The following is a 15,549-nucleotide window of genomic DNA, read 5'->3' on the forward strand; positions in this document are numbered from 1 at the left end:
CACACACCCGCTCACCAGTTATTTTTACTTCTCACCAAGTCAGTTGACTTTGCAGTTACTAATCTGCTGTTTAATGCTGGGATGGGCAAGTGGTTGTGATTGGCGTTGGTTAGAAACGCAACACTCCTTTCCCTTAATTGAAGCCGTTCCCTAAGTTGTTGGAAACTCTTTTTAATGCATACCTTTAACCCCTTTGCACCCTGAGTTTCCCCTTAAATTCCCACCTAAGTAGCTTCAAAGTTAGAAATTTTGTCACATCCATATTCTGTATCTGCTCGTTCCAACACTTCATTGAAGCTATTAGCTGCTTATACTGAGTGAAATATTCAAACCCAAGATGCCACTTTTTTATGGCTGCATCATTAAAACAAATGGGAAAAAATCTAGATGTTTGAGCATCAACATGACCTTGTAATTAAGCATGACATATTTGGGGTCCTTTGGAAACGTTAGGATGTTGACTAGAATTTATAATAAAGTTCTGTGGATTTGAACAAAGCTTGGTCATGAAACCTGTTTGTAATGATGGAGCCGCATGAGGGACCTTAGGGTAGTTAGACATATTAGACATATTTCATATTTCATATTTTGATTAATGTTTGCTCTCCAGATCGGGTTTCTGTCTCACCTGCATGCTTCTCTCATGTAAATTTGTATATTTTGTTTTAGTCTTCCAGTTTAGTAGTCTTACACTTTAGTCTCCTACAAAGGAATTGCGTTTATGTCAATACAATGTCAGTGTGATTTGATACCCAAATTGAAATGAAACCTACACCCTTGTAGACACGATAACTCTAGCTAAGACTTTTTTTGAATAATCCCATGGACAAGAAAATGGGCTTTGAGCGTTTCATTGAATTTGTGTGACAGGAAAAGTCCAGTAAACAGGCATGATGCTCAGCAGTTGTTTTCCTCCTTACTATAAGCGAGAACGCTCAGCAACGCGACCGGCAGAGGCCTTATCTGAGGCTAAGGATAACATGTGACTTAACATATTGACATGCAAATCTGTCCTGTCCAAGCGTCTGGACACAGATTGTTCCTGTGCCTCAGCCACGTCTGGAAGCATTCACACTGTATTCCTGTTCCCCACAATCATTCCTCAAGTTACGTGATACGAGGCTGTATTTGTTTTCACTTTCCCCTGCGAACTGTGTTGTGCAGTGTTGTTCAAGGTGATGACCAGGCGGAGATGTGTCTGTTGGCAGTGAGTCGCTTTATTTCAACACCAGACCGCAGATATAAGATGACTCAACAAACACTGTCTGAAACCTTTCAAGAGGAAGCTCATTTCTCTTTCAAAAGTGACTAAGATGCGTCGAAGGTAACAGCCCTTCTGAATTTGTTACATTTCTGAACTCTTTTTGACCTCTTGTGGGTTTTTTTTTTTTTTTTTTTACGTTCAAAATCATGACAATGTATTCAGCGGTTTCTGTTTGCTCTGAAGTTTGGAGTTCAGCACCGGGGCAACTGGGAGTCTTGTGCGTCAGAAGCTATCGCTTCAGCATCAATAAAGGCAGAATGAATGGGCTGTGAAATGCGTCAAGTCGTAAATATGCATGTGGACTGAATCTTCTGATGAGAACAGAACAACAGAAGTCGCTCATTGCATTAGCTGCTGAGTCATTAAGCAGAGACCCCCCCTCTCTCTTTTTATCAGCGCTGCAGCCATGACACTTCTTTTTTTATTTTTGCCCCGGCCTATCACACTCCATTTCCTGACTCTGAGGGATACAATGGACCCCATTACCGCAAGATCATTCAAATTAAATCGTTTCGCCAGTGTCTGAAAATGCTGTAGTAAAATTTAATATCCATGAGAATGTTCTGTCAGAACGAGGAAGGAAATTTATACTGTTATCAATGGCAGACCGCTTGCACTTTAATCTGCAAAGTGCCATGTGAACTGATATCAAAGTTTTAAGGACAGACATGTACTATTCTCTCTCTCTCTCTCTCTCTCTCTCTCTCTCTTTCCTTCTCCCTTTCTCTCCCTTTTCTGTTAGCTACTTTACACTGTATTGTGTTTTATTCTTTGTGATAGTTGTCATGTTGTATCTATATTTTTGTCATATGCTTCTGTCTCTCTGTCATATCTCTGTTGTATCTTTATTTTTGTCATATTTTGTCCTGTCTGTCTGTAACTTTCTGTGCTGCTGACGTCTTGGCCAAGTCTCCCGTGAAAGATAGATTTTTAATCTCAGTGGGACTTACCTGGTTAGATAAAGGTTAAATAAAATAAACAAAAATCATAACAGCTGAACCAGTGCGCAAGAAGATACCTATGACATCTATCCTGATTATTTCATTGCTTTTATGGCCCATAAATAGGCCTATGTGTAAGCTAGAGCTGTAAATTTGTCAAACCCAAGCACCTACATACAGTATACATACACCACCAGTCAAAAGTTTGGACATACATGATTGAATGTACTATGTTTTTCATTACCTTAAAGCCATTTTGATCTAATGGCTTACGCTTAAATGCTTGAAATTTGTTTTATAGACAAATATAAATAGTGAAGTTGATGCCGATGTGTGAATTTCTTCCCAAAGCCTTTGCCCTTCGATCAAGGCAAAGGGCGGCTACTTTAAAGAATCTAAAATATAAGATAGTTTTGATTTGTTTAACAGTTTTTTGGTCACTGCATAATTCCATTTGTGTTATTTCACAGTTTTGATGTCTTTACTATTATTCTAAAATGTGACAAATAGTAAAAAATAAAGACAAATGTGTGTATATAGTATATGGTTCTTGTTAGAGAAGTTTTACTTCCGGCTTCTAAATCATAATTTACCACAGTGCCTCGCTCAGTGAAAAACTGCCTAACTCATCAATGATGCTGTTGTGTCTCCTGTACAACTAGCCCCACAGACCTAGTTCTTCATCAGATAGCGCCCATTGTATCCAATGGCCTACAGCCCAAGGCGGTGAGCTAACAAAGCAGTCAGGGCTGTCAGTGTGTCTGACCGGATAATTCATCCCCAACCTCCTCAGAGACGGTGAATGAAGGAGCTGAGGGAGCGGGGCCGCATCACTGGAGCAACAGCAGCCAATTAACAGCAGCTTTTAAACCTCGCTGCCTGTTCCCTGTGATCCTCAGGTGGTTCCTGTGCCGTGCAGAGCGGTTTCCCACGGGCGGGACTCCCATCCTCACGGGAGCGGTAACCAGACACCTGCTTTTGTTTTGTACGTGGCTCTCAGGTAGATAAAAGAACAAACGAGGGGGGGCCGGAGGGGGAGCAGGTGCGTCACAGATCTTTGGTTTCAGCTATTTGGTGTCATCGTTTCAGTGCTGCTGGCAGGCAGTGGGAGAGAGAGAGAGGAGGAAGAAACAACAGAGAGGAGCGAGAGGGAAGTGCGATGAGGGAAGTTGTTTGTCGGTGAATTTGTAGACTTTTTTTCCGTCCAGTGCTGCAGTGAGAGAGGAGAGGAGAGGAGAGGAGAGGAGAGGGAGGCAGATTACAGAAGGACTACAGTCGGAGACATCTTACTTATGCACTGAGCCACCTGGACGCTCTGCATCAGACACACACACACACATACAGTCATCGGAGAGTCCAATACAGACACAGCTATTATAATCACAGAAACACACACGCACTGCACTCAAGTACGAGAGGAGATGAAGACCGGCAAGAAATCCTTCATAGGTAGGAGCTCCTTTTAATTCCCTGTGTGTGTAACCGGCAGGTCTTGAGGATTACGTACAGCATCAGCCACACAGCAGAAGACGATGCACCTTGTGACGTCTAACTTTTCTGTTCCATGAAATGAACATGAAACGCTCTCGTCTATATCTCGATCAATCTCTCCAGTTTCCCTCTTATTTGCCTATCCCATCACGTGACTTTGAATGTTGAAGTTGTTTTTCTCTCTATGTTTATTACCTATTCAGTTTCCTTTCTCATCCTCTCTGCTCGCCTTGATGTCATCATTTCTTTTTAATTTTTTGACAGGATGCAGAGGCTCCATCTACCACACCTCCATCTATCCTAGCTTGGCATTATCTATCTTATTCTGTAATAATATCCGACCCTATAAGCCTCTCTCGTCTCCTTTCTGCAGCTCCTTCTCTCTCTCTCCTCGTCACTTCATTTGTCACCTGAGAGGACAGAGGCGATCACCAAGCCTTGACATTATGACCAGGAGCAAATGGATGGCGTAATTCTGACATCCAGCTATTATAGCCTGAAAATTGTTTCTGTCCCGTAGATACAGACAGAGAGAGAGAAAAATAACGCTAACAGGGTACACACTTTGTCCCACGTCATCCAAACCACAAATTTCGAGATTGTCACTAAATCTGGATGTCTGTTTTATATTTTCATTCATCTGTCAGTCTGTCAGCCATGTTGAGATGTGCCTCAGCTCTCAGCAGACCAGGGTTGGGACATTGAGAATTGAGAATTGAGAATGCATGGAAAATTCCAATTCAGTTCCTGGAGTTGGAATTGGAATTGGAATGTCACCCAGCTCTAAGGAAACAGAATCGAATTCCATGAAATTCCACTTCTAAGAGAGAGTTTGTCTAAACTTGCTAAACATAAGAAATCAAACATTATGAATCAAATAAAAGGCAGTTAAATATATCAAATACATTCAATCATAATGTATGGATTACGATGACATGCTGTGCATCAAATGTCACCTTGTCCCTTTAACATTTTATGATATTCAGTATTTATAATATATAACACAGCGTGTAATCTAAGATATGTGGTAGCAAACTACAAAAACACCGAATTTCACTGAATTAAATTCAACTTCCTGAAATTCCAATTCAATTCCAATTCTGTTTACTGTAGATTTTTTCAAATTCCAATTCAATTCCAATTCCTCAGCTGAATTGGAATTGAGTTCATTCATGAGTTGACCCCGACCCTGCAGCAGACTACAACACGATGAGTGAATGAATGAATAACTTGCTAAAGGCAAGTTGCTAAAGGCCGGTGGCTTTGCTAGTGAGCGAGCTTTATCCCTCAAGTGTGTGTTTCTACAGAGGCTGATAGTAACACTCAACCAACACGCTCTCTCCGTAGCTTAGCGTGTGAGCATGTTTTCCCGGTGTCCATCCACTCGTTGCTTAATACACGTCACATTCTCATAATCCAGGCCATGTATGGAGACGCAGGAATGGGATTTAAGGGTTGCATGAAATAACTGGAGTCACAACACACTGGTCTGTTGATCCAGTGATGCTTGACTACATGGGCGCTGCAGTCAGTCAATGAGCTTGGTACTCTCTGAATGAGAAGGGTTGAGCTGTCCTCTAATCTGCTGCCTCGTTACTGAGCCGTGAGGGTTTCAGTCATGTTGGGAGCCCGCTGAGGCATGAAAGACCTTGTATAGAGTCACCTGCAGTGCCGGGGTTGCATGGTTGAATTGGAGCTAATACCAAAGTACATCACAACAAAGGTCGCCCCGCCATCATGACAGTAATTGCACTAGTAATAGCAGTCGCATTAATCAAAATTAATACCAGCTTTGCGCTTCTAAATAGCTAGGATCATCCCACTTGCTTGGAAGCATTTTGAGGTAATGCATCACATAAAATGATTTGGCAGCAGTGTGTGTGAGTCATCACACAAGAGAGCCAATTTTTGTATTTATTTATTTATTTTTTACATCTGATGAAGCAGCCATCTAATCCCCCATAGAGGATTGAAAAACAGCCTTCTTCTGCCTGGGAATTCAGGAGGGGGACACAAACGAAGGAGAGTAATTCCGACTGTAGTTTAATGAGCCAAATCTGCTCCCACTCACCGCGGCCCGGAGCTGCACTGCGATGCTGACGCGGGACCAGCACCTCCTCCAGTCCTGTCTCTGTGGTTCTCACTATGAGTAACGCTGAGTGCCAAGATGTGTGTACAAGGCTGACACAGATAGCAGCTGAAACAGAAAGAGGAATCAGAGAGCGATGGGGGATTTTAGTGGAAGAGAGGCTGATACAGTTGGCATGGAGTGTGCGGGAGGGAAGCCGAGGCCGTGAACGCTCCTCTGAGCCGCTCGATAATAAAAACCACATTCTAATTAAAGATCCTCCATCACCATTACCTTTAAAGCCCCCCAAACCCAGCAGCTCATCACCCAGGACTTGTTTGTCTATATGTATGACTCATTCACCCACCTTCTGGTACCTTCTACCCACTACAGACTAACAGGTAGGACCCAGACCGATGGATACTCTGCCTTTTATACAAACACCAACCTCCAGCTCCTCATACCGGCCCTAGAAAGAGCCCAAGTAAACATCCATCTTAACAAGTCATTTAGTCTCATATTCAGCCTTCAAATCTTATTTTCCTTAAACCAAGAGAAAAATTCTGCCAATAAGGAGAGATAACGCCAAGAGGGTTTCCAATGCAGCTTCACTCGTTTCAGGAATTCTCTAGAAATGAGTGTCAATATATTGAAACAAGTCAGAATAAGGCAGAGCACTGCACTACTATCAAGAAAATGACACTTGATTCTACAAAATTCTCTAAACAAGTTGGATTTGCATTGGAAACAACTGAAATTATCTAACCACACTGGGAGATTTTTTCACTTGTTTTAAGAAAATCGTGATTTTAGGACTCAACAATAGACTAAATGACTTGACAGTAGTAAGACTATGGCTGTTGGTGGAGGAATAATAGAGTCGCAGGCTTTTTCCTGGAGCTTGCTGGCAGGTTGTTTTGTTTGGTGACTCACACGACTACTCTTCACCAGCGGAAGTGCTGCCTGCCTGTCCGCTTGACATCAATCACGCGATCGAACAGAGCAATGGAAAGCAGCTAGGGCGGCTTTTGTGAAGGCGCTAAATAAAACCTGATTAATCTGTCATGTGGCTACACTGGAACTGAGGTGTCATTTAAAGAGAGAGAGAGAGAATGGTAAAAAGAAAGGGAGAGAGAGAGAGAGAGACAGAGAGAGGGAGGGAGGGAGAGAGAGAGAGAGAGGGAGAGAGAGAGAGAGAGAGGGCATGTGCCATTGAGGTTAAGCAATGCATGTTCAGTTTCATTGCAATAAAACAGCAGATAGCTTCTAGTAAAAACAAGAGCATATAGCAGAGAATCTTTAATTTATCGCCGGAGGAAAGACTCTGATCAGATGTCTATAACTGACTTGAATGGGAGATTCCTTTGATAATGTATGTGTCCATTTTGTCATATGCTACATTTTTTTACAGACACGCTTAATCAGCCTCACAGCAGATTCCGGGAAACTTCACACAGGCTTTATCTCTTGTGACAGATGGGCAGGGTCAGTTAGAGCTCGATTACTCGGAAAAACATCACATTTTCAGAAAGGGAAATGCCACTAAAACCAAAACCAGCCTCTGCTTTGTTCTACGTACAGCACCTGACTTTCTGTTCTGTTCTGCTCCACCCCTGACAGAAACAAGCTACGCAAATCCCAGACAGAAGTGACAGAGACATAATACTGTACCAGGGGAACTTCCCCAGTCATGTTTTGTCCTAGCTGCAAATGCTATCAGGGGTGATACGATACACTTCAATAATTCAGGGAGAGGTTGTGTGTACAAGCACAGTGGGTCAGGAAAAAGCCCCCGAAGGAGCCTGGGAGAGGTGTCAGTGTCACGCAATCGGATCTGGTGTGTGTGTGTGTAAATGGATCTGGAGCAGGATTGTGTGCTCAGGTGGCCTGCCAGGTGTGACACTGTACGCCGCTGGCTCCGCACCAACTAGTTTCCTCTGTCTATGGCCTGCCAGCGATAGAGCGCCCCACTTCCTCTTTCCCCAATACAAGAACTACCGGTCATGCTAAGTCTTGCTTCCCCTGAAATATGCATGACTGTCACATGTCAAACAAGGGGCAAAACCCAGGAGTTCCCCCACTGATAGCTTCTCTGTTGAGGTGTTGAATGAATCTCTAAGGAGCGAGGCAGGCGGTCACAGTTTTAATTGCTTGAGACTTGACTTGATGCATGAAGAGAAGACTTGAGACTTGACTTGACTTGGGTTCTGGTGACTTGGGACTTGACTTTGACTTGTACTTTGATGACTTGAAAAGGTTTCTAAAGTCTTGACAAAAAGATCTTGTGTTTGTTTAAATGACTTGAGATTGAAAATGATGAGATTTGTTCCACCAGACGACTGAATTTAAATTCTGTTTTCTGAATTTGTATGGAATGATTGAATTTATTGGAGTTTAAACTGATTATAGAAATCAAACTCATGATGCTCTAACCAAGTTTTTATCCTATTAAAACCATATTGCATTGAAAAGTCCTAGATATTTAGTTTTCTTTAAGATATTAAATTGATACTGGACTCTTGATTTGTTCTGACTTGACTTGGTATACATTTAGACTTGAGACTGACATGGGACTCAAGCAAAGTTGACTTGGTCATAAGAGAAACACTTGGGATCCGGCTCATCCCTGTCCTCAGGCAGTATAGATATCTGCATTATGACACACTTATATAACTTACAGGGTTAGTGGACCACATCTGTCACAGCTGGACCGATCATGGGCTTAGTGGGACATGATGTCATATATAATTTCACTGAGTTTATATAATTTATCCGTGCCAAGCCACCTCCATAACCTTGACTTCATCCGGCCCAATAAGCCATATGTGCAGATAGAATCGCCACTCACCGGAAATGACACCATGCGTCACAGAGAGCAAAGAGGGAAGTTCACATATTATTTTGAATCCAAGCTACATAATTGCATGGGCTGAAATAGTGCATTATCTCTGCTTTATGTTTTTACCCCTGACATACAGTATGTTATCTGCATTCATTTGCTTGTAACCCCCTTACTGGACCAGACCACTAGCATCAGGAATGTTTGCAGTTGAAGCTGAAATGCATTCATCCTGAAATATATTACTCCTTATCCTCTCAAAACATACTGACTGCAGGAAAGTCAGGGAGCTGGTGAAATGAAAGGCCTGAATGCAATCACGATCTAAACAGAATAAATCAGAAGAAGGGCATCAACTCTGCTCCTATTATTGTTTTTTTTCCCTTTCCATAATAGCTGAGTGTCTTTAATCCCTTTGTGCGGCAGGACATTACAGCCAGTTGTATCTTTCCATTCAGAGAAAATGAGGAGGAGGAGGAGGAGGGGGGGGGGGGGGGGGGGGGGGGTGTTCAGCCTCCTCCGCCTCCTCCTATGCGGTGAGCTCTCCTCGTCATCCCCCGCCTCCTGCAGGCAGGATAGGGAGAAGCGGAATCCCGTGACATCACTTCTCCGGTAGTTGCCTTGGTTACACAAGTGATGTCAATGTGTTTCGCGTCCGGTACCACGTGTTCCGTATATAATAACTGGCTGGCTCGCGCTGTGGACAGCGGCATTTGGAGCTGAGCGGTTTGTTGAGCTCCGCTCCAGCGAACCGGGACCGTTAACTGGACCAATACAGGCAGCGATATCTGACCAAGGAGGATTTTTAACACTTATTCTTTTTTGTGTGTATTGGATATATTTTTTCCGCTCAACATGGCTGTGACTGAAGCTGGATGTGATTTAACTTACTGCAAAATGAGAGGAATTGTAGCAGTTCTCACCGGTGAGCGATGAGCATACAATATCACAGCAGACTTGAGATATTCATCGTTAATGGTGTTTATTGATATGTATTGATCCGCAAGCCCAAACGGCTCTGAAGGATTTAATTAAACTGTAACCTCATTGAAAACTGATGCGCTTCGTTTGTTAGACTTAAATATTAGACTATAAATGCATATTCGGATGATTCATTTGCAATCCAGTGTTGCTGTAAAGAAATAGTGCTTTAGCCTACATGATGATAAAAATCTAGGATGGAAAATGTTCCGTTGGCCATCACTGTTGTAACCTATGTGGTTGCGTAACCTATAAGCCCGCAGCATTAGGGTCTATGCGCAACGCGCAAATCTATCCAACAGGATATTTGGAACTTAAAACTCACAAATAGGGGATTAGAGATCCAGCACAGATATGTGTTATTCTCTTGTGTAATGGAAGACCAAATCTTTGCATCAGTACAAGCCAGGTGTCCTCCGATCCGCACTGAATGAAGCAGTGTGTGACGCTGTGTTTGCTATAGCTCTCCACTGACGTAAATGCATGCCTTTCTCCATTTACAGCTTTCATCAAGGAGAGAAAAATGGGTCTGAATGACTTCATCCAGAAGCTGGTGTCAACCCCACATATCTGCCAACAGTGAGTATAGCCTGGAGAATATGTGACCCATTAAAAAGATATTCTTGTCTAATGGAAAAACGGAACAGTGTTTAGATTTGGATAAACTACTGGAGCATTTCTGTGCGTCAGTCACCTCAGGGCTCTGTGGCCTCCAGAGTTTATTTTTGATTATTAGCACACGGTCAGTGTACAGTGGCCAATCCAATCAGCCATTTGAGTTTGGCTGGACACTGTGAAAAGAGTAATCTGGGTCCAAGCAGCTAAAGCCAGCGTAAGAATAGGTCTTTCATGACGAGCCCGCCGCAGCCTCTCCAGCGCCTAATCACCTTTTCTGCAAATCCCTTCTGTTCTCTAGACGAAGATAAACCAATTACATGATATGGCTCGGCCCATCATAGTGTACTGAACTCCCGGGCATCCAGGTCAGGGACTGATACTGTCTGTCCTCTCCAGATGCTCCAAAAGGACCGTAGAGGTCCCGCAGAGCTGTCTGAACCTCTTGTCCAGAGCCACTGTTCAGCTGCTCTGGTTGTGGGTCAGGGCTTAAGCAGTCTGACAGACAGGTTAGGGAGGTTCATGCCACTGAGTCTGTCCTAAACTTGACCTGTCTGCATGTATCAGAGGGTCCATTGGCTTTCATTAAGCCTTTTTGTCACACACAATATGGGTTTTGGGATTTCACTGTAACCCAATTGCAAACCAAATGAAGTCACCCACATGGAGTCATTCAGCCATATGTGACCGGAGTAATAGCTGATATCAAAACACTGATGGATTATCTGTTTCTTGACATTTTGTAATTGCCTCTCTTCTCTCCCAGTGCTGAAGTTAACAACTTCCTGAAGATTGATGAGAATCAGAACCAGGAGGAAGACGATGAACTTGCTGACAGTCCGGTGAGGAGAAACTGTCTGAACCAGCACTGTCCTGAAATTTCTACATATTCTCATTCCAAACTTTGTATTCACATTTCTTGCCTTGTCCATGTTTTTTCAGATGTGCCTAAATTCAAGGAGTTCACTGGCGGAGGAAACTCAGTAAGTAGCACATCTTATATTATAAATGCTGACAGCTCCTGCTTTCTCTTACAAATACACTTCCCACTGTGTATCAGTGTAATCCTAATCTTTCGTCTCTTCCTCCACTTTAGGATCAAACCCTGTGATTTTGACTACCTCAAAATCATCGGAAAAGGCAGCTTTGGAAAGGTGAGCGTCTGTCTTACAGTGTAACTTCTCATCTGCTCATAGGCTAGCCATGAGGTTTCTATCACTGCTGTAGCATTATCACTGATACAAATGTCTGCTTGGCTGCAGGTTCTGCTGGCTCGACACAAGGAAACCACCAAGTACTACGCTGTTAAAGTTCTGCAGAAGAAAATCATCTTGAAGAAGAAAGAGGTAAGCCCCAGATTCATCACCCACAAATACACCTTCATCGCATCTTGAACTAAAACTAAAACTCTCAAGATCAACCATCATACATCTCAATCAGCCTCACTTCTGCGGTATGATGTCTAATGTCGTCGTGATTGATATATCCTCTTCTCTCTGCTGCCTCCCCTCCAGCAAAAGCATATCATGGCCGAGCGAAGTGTGCTGATGAAGAACATCAAGCATCCCTTCCTGGTGGGGCTGCACTACTCCTTCCAGACTACTGACAAACTCTACTTTGTCCTCGATTATGTCAACGGCGGAGAGGTGAGCCTCAACTCTCACACACAGAAATATACCACAGAACTGAATCAGGCCAGAATAAAAGGAACATGTTTCAGGTAGATGTTAACAGAGGCTTTTTGTCTTCCCCAGCTGTTCTACCATCTTCAGAGAGAGAGGATTTTCCTGGAGCCCAGAGCCAGGTTCTACGCTGCTGAGATTGCAAGTGCACTTGGCTACCTCCACTCCCTGCATATCGTTTACAGGTAGAGCATGAACTAGCCTGCAACGCCCCCTAGTGGACATTTGTAAACATGATCCCTGCAGATTTAAGACTGGAACTGAATGAGGAAGTGCAGGAATAATTTACTGGCTTCGATACATTTCGGTAATCCTTCCTTCTTCTGCTTTACAGGGACCTGAAGCCTGAGAACATCCTGTTGGACTCTCAGGGCCACATTGTCCTGACAGACTTCGGCCTCTGCAAAGAAGACCTGGACCCCAATGGGACCACAACGACCTTCTGCGGGACCCCTGAGGTACAGAGCAAACACACCTTCACACATCCTCACTCTCACTGTAGCAACTCAGATGAAGACTAATGATGAAGTGTTGGACTTGGGTTGACTGTTTCTTGTCGTGTTCCTCACAGTACTTGGCTCCTGAGGTTCTCCAGAAGCAGGCGTATGACCGCACCGTCGACTGGTGGTGCCTGGGATCTGTGCTCTATGAGATGCTCTATGGACTTGTAAGTGAAAATCAGCTGCTGTAACGACTTTATGCCTCTTCATTGCAATTCCCTGTGGTTCTGTTTGGCCATAGAAGACTCAAAAATCACTCTCTCCTTCCCCCATAGCCGCCGTTCTACAGCCGCAACACAGCCGAGATGTACAACAACATCCTGTACAAGGCTCCTGTGCTCAAGCCCAATGTATCTAACGCGGGCAGGGAGCTGCTGGAGGGGCTGCTGCAGAAGGACCGGACCAAGAGGCTGGGAGTGAAAGATGATTTTGTAAGTGTTCACAGCTGACTCATATATTTATACATAACATGGAGAACTTTAAGAGATCCATCAAGCTCGTTTGCAATCGGTCCGCTCATGTAGAAATCTATTTTCCTACAGATTGAGCTCAAGCACCATTCCTTCTTCTCCCCCATCAACTGGGATGACCTGATGGCCAGGAAGATCACACCTCCATTCGTCCCCTCAGTGGTACGTTTACACATCGGAATCATGCACTAAATAATAATAATAATAATAATAATAATAATAATACATTCTATTTGTATAGCACCTTTCAAGCATAGAGTGTCAAAGTACTTTCCAGAAGAAAGAAAGCTAAAATACAAAAACACAATGGTAAAAACAGAAACATAAAATGCAAAGACAAGGATAAAATACAAAAACTTAATGATAAACACAGAAATATACAATACAAAAACAGGGATAAAATGACAGAAATATAAAATGCAAATGGTAAAAACTGGACAGAGCACTAACATGTAAAGAGCACCGCTATCAATCAGCATATTGATGAGCATCTATTAATGCATTGGTGGTGATTTCTTTAACATATTCTCTAATATTCCCTCCTGCTTGCTTTCAGACCGGTCCCACAGACCTCCGACACTTTGACCCCGAGTTCACCCACCTCCCTGTGACCTCGTCCCTGTGCAACACCGACGCCCTGACTGTGACCAGCAGCATCAAGGAGGCAGCCGGAGCCTTTCCCGGCTTCTCTTACGGCCCTCCGGCAGACTGCTTCATGTGAAGGCCCGCAGCTCCTGTCCTCGTGTCCGGGGAGAGTTCACGACAAACGGGAAAACTGCTCTGGATTGAGTTTGATACCGGGACCAGACCGGAGCGGCCTGCCTGGGGGACGTTATGTGGATCTAACTGACACAGCAGACATGGGGGGACAGATCTTGAGGGATCGTGGGGATGAATAGTGTACAGATCGGGATTCTCATCTTCCAACAGCGACGGCCCTACTCTTCTGCCTCAACCCCCGCTGACTGATAAATGTGTGCCAAGTTTGGAAATGGGGATGCACTTTTTGTTCTCATAGGACATTGCTCTCTGATCGCGATGGACCTCACAGCTTTCGCTAAAGTGACATGAAGAGAAGTGCCTGAGGTTCGAGAGGCAGTTTGGACGACAGCAGCAGCAGCAGCAGCAGTAGCTTTGTCACGACACAAAACCATCCGATTCGTTTGGACTTCTGACCAGGGCGCTAGCCGTAGAGGGTGATGCCTTCATTATACATCTGCATATGTTAAAACTTGATTTGTCTCAAAATTCACAATGTGTTTAATGTTGTTGTTTTTTCTTGTGAATGCTCAATTGCACTCGAGGAAACAAGGGTCGAGAAAAGTGAAGTTTTCTGCTTTAAGCATCCACTGCTCCTGTATCTGGGTTTAGACAGCTGCATATCTTTTCACTTCGGAAATCATATCTCTACTTTGGACAAATTAGTAAAATAATATAGCATTTCAATATTGCATACCGCTAGGATTACTTGGACCAAATAATTAACTATGCTACTCTTTAAAACAAATACCTTTTCTGACCAGTTTGTCCTCATAAACTGAAGATCAAAGTTGTACTGTGTAGAAGAAAATGTTACAATATATTTTATTGCAAAACCAAATGGTTTTCCGCGCTCTAATAACCACAACCATTCACTGTTTACTTTGACCTTTAAAGAAAGTCCTATATATCTTATAAATGACTTCTAAATGTTTCATAGTATGTATACACCTATTGCGAATCATACTTCCTGTAGGAGGATGTCTTATTTTTGTTTCCCTCCAATTCCTTCTCATTTACAACCAGTGACTGTGTTAACCTGCACACACCTGCTTTTTGCAGACTTCCTGAAATATTCTTCTTTATTGATCCAGAGAATGCGACATACAGTTCAACCAGCAATAAGAGGCCCGCAGTAATGATAGCACATATATCAATCTAGTTACTTCTTTTAAGTGAAAGTGAATGCTGTTTTTATTGCAAACACTTGAGACGAACTACTAGAATCTATTATACATGTTTTGTATTATGCATCATGTACAGAAACAAAAATACGAGATGCTAGAGAAGAACTGTGAATGTCTTGTGCCTGTCAAAGGCGGCCTGAACCATGCATAATGTACATATCTCTTCTCCACAATCCTCTTGATCCTTATTGTTGACACGGATCTGTATAAATGTGCTTCATTAACTTGACAAAGAACCACTAGGTGGAGCAGGATCTGACATTCAGCCGCTGTTGTATGTGGTTCTGGAACGTGCAATAATATCTTGTTGGCTTGCAAAGAATAATTTATCATTCAGAATAATTTTATTTTCTTTTTTCAAGGGAGTGTAAATTGTAATTTATCATCTGACATTAAATTATTGAAGGATCTTCAGTCGACATCTGTTAATCTGTTAACAAACAGATTAGAGAATACTTTTACTTTGTTTCGCCCCTTGTCAGCTCTCCACATTTCAGTCTGGAAATATTGGTGAATATACTATGAGTGCATTTTCAAGCCTGCTGAAAACTATAAACAAGACAACATACAGTTCTAGACCATTTTCTTCCATATTTGGAAGCTTTACTTATCTGTTTTGTATTATTTTATTTTTTTTCATGTATATTTATTTACATGCCATTACATATATTGTACTACTACTGTATAAAGACTGGAGGATAATTTCCTTGTATGGATCAAATAAAATATTGAACTGTAATCTGTTTCAGAAA

The 15,549-nt window shown here is 42.8% G+C and overlaps 1 protein-coding gene across 1 annotated transcript; it reads left to right on the top strand.

Annotated features, from left to right (window-relative positions):
- Positions 1–9,339: 9,339 nt before the first annotated feature.
- LOC139908297 (serine/threonine-protein kinase Sgk1) lies at positions 9,340–15,206 on the top strand. Its single transcript, XM_071894939.2, has 13 exons — positions 9,340–9,528; positions 10,088–10,163; positions 10,966–11,041; positions 11,142–11,182; positions 11,296–11,353; positions 11,462–11,545; positions 11,714–11,845; positions 11,954–12,066; positions 12,216–12,339; positions 12,453–12,548; positions 12,657–12,812; positions 12,924–13,013; positions 13,408–15,206. Exons 1-13 carry the CDS (start codon positions 9,459–9,461, stop codon positions 13,570–13,572), a joined length of 1,281 nt encoding a protein of 426 aa, XP_071751040.1. The 5' UTR covers positions 9,340–9,458; the 3' UTR covers positions 13,573–15,206.
- Positions 15,207–15,549: the final 343 nt, after the last annotated feature.

Source organism: Centroberyx gerrardi, chromosome 19 (genome assembly GCF_048128805.1).
Source record: "Centroberyx gerrardi isolate f3 chromosome 19, fCenGer3.hap1.cur.20231027, whole genome shotgun sequence".
NCBI classification, from domain to species: domain Eukaryota; kingdom Metazoa; phylum Chordata; class Actinopteri; order Beryciformes; family Berycidae; genus Centroberyx; species Centroberyx gerrardi.

What these genes read in the sequence shown, in the direction of transcription:
- LOC139908297 (XM_071894939.2), top strand. Translation starts at nt 9,459, where the DNA reads ATGGCTGTGACTGAAGCTGGATGTGATTTAACTTACTGCAAAATGAGA. An exon ending in ATTATGTCAACGGCGGAGAG is followed by an intron (nt 11,846 to 11,953) that starts GTGAGCCTCAAC and finishes TGTCTTCCCCAG; the next exon opens with CTGTTCTACCATCTTCAGAG. An exon ending in TCCCTGCATATCGTTTACAG is followed by an intron (nt 12,067 to 12,215) that starts GTAGAGCATGAA and finishes TCTGCTTTACAG; the next exon opens with GGACCTGAAGCCTGAGAACA.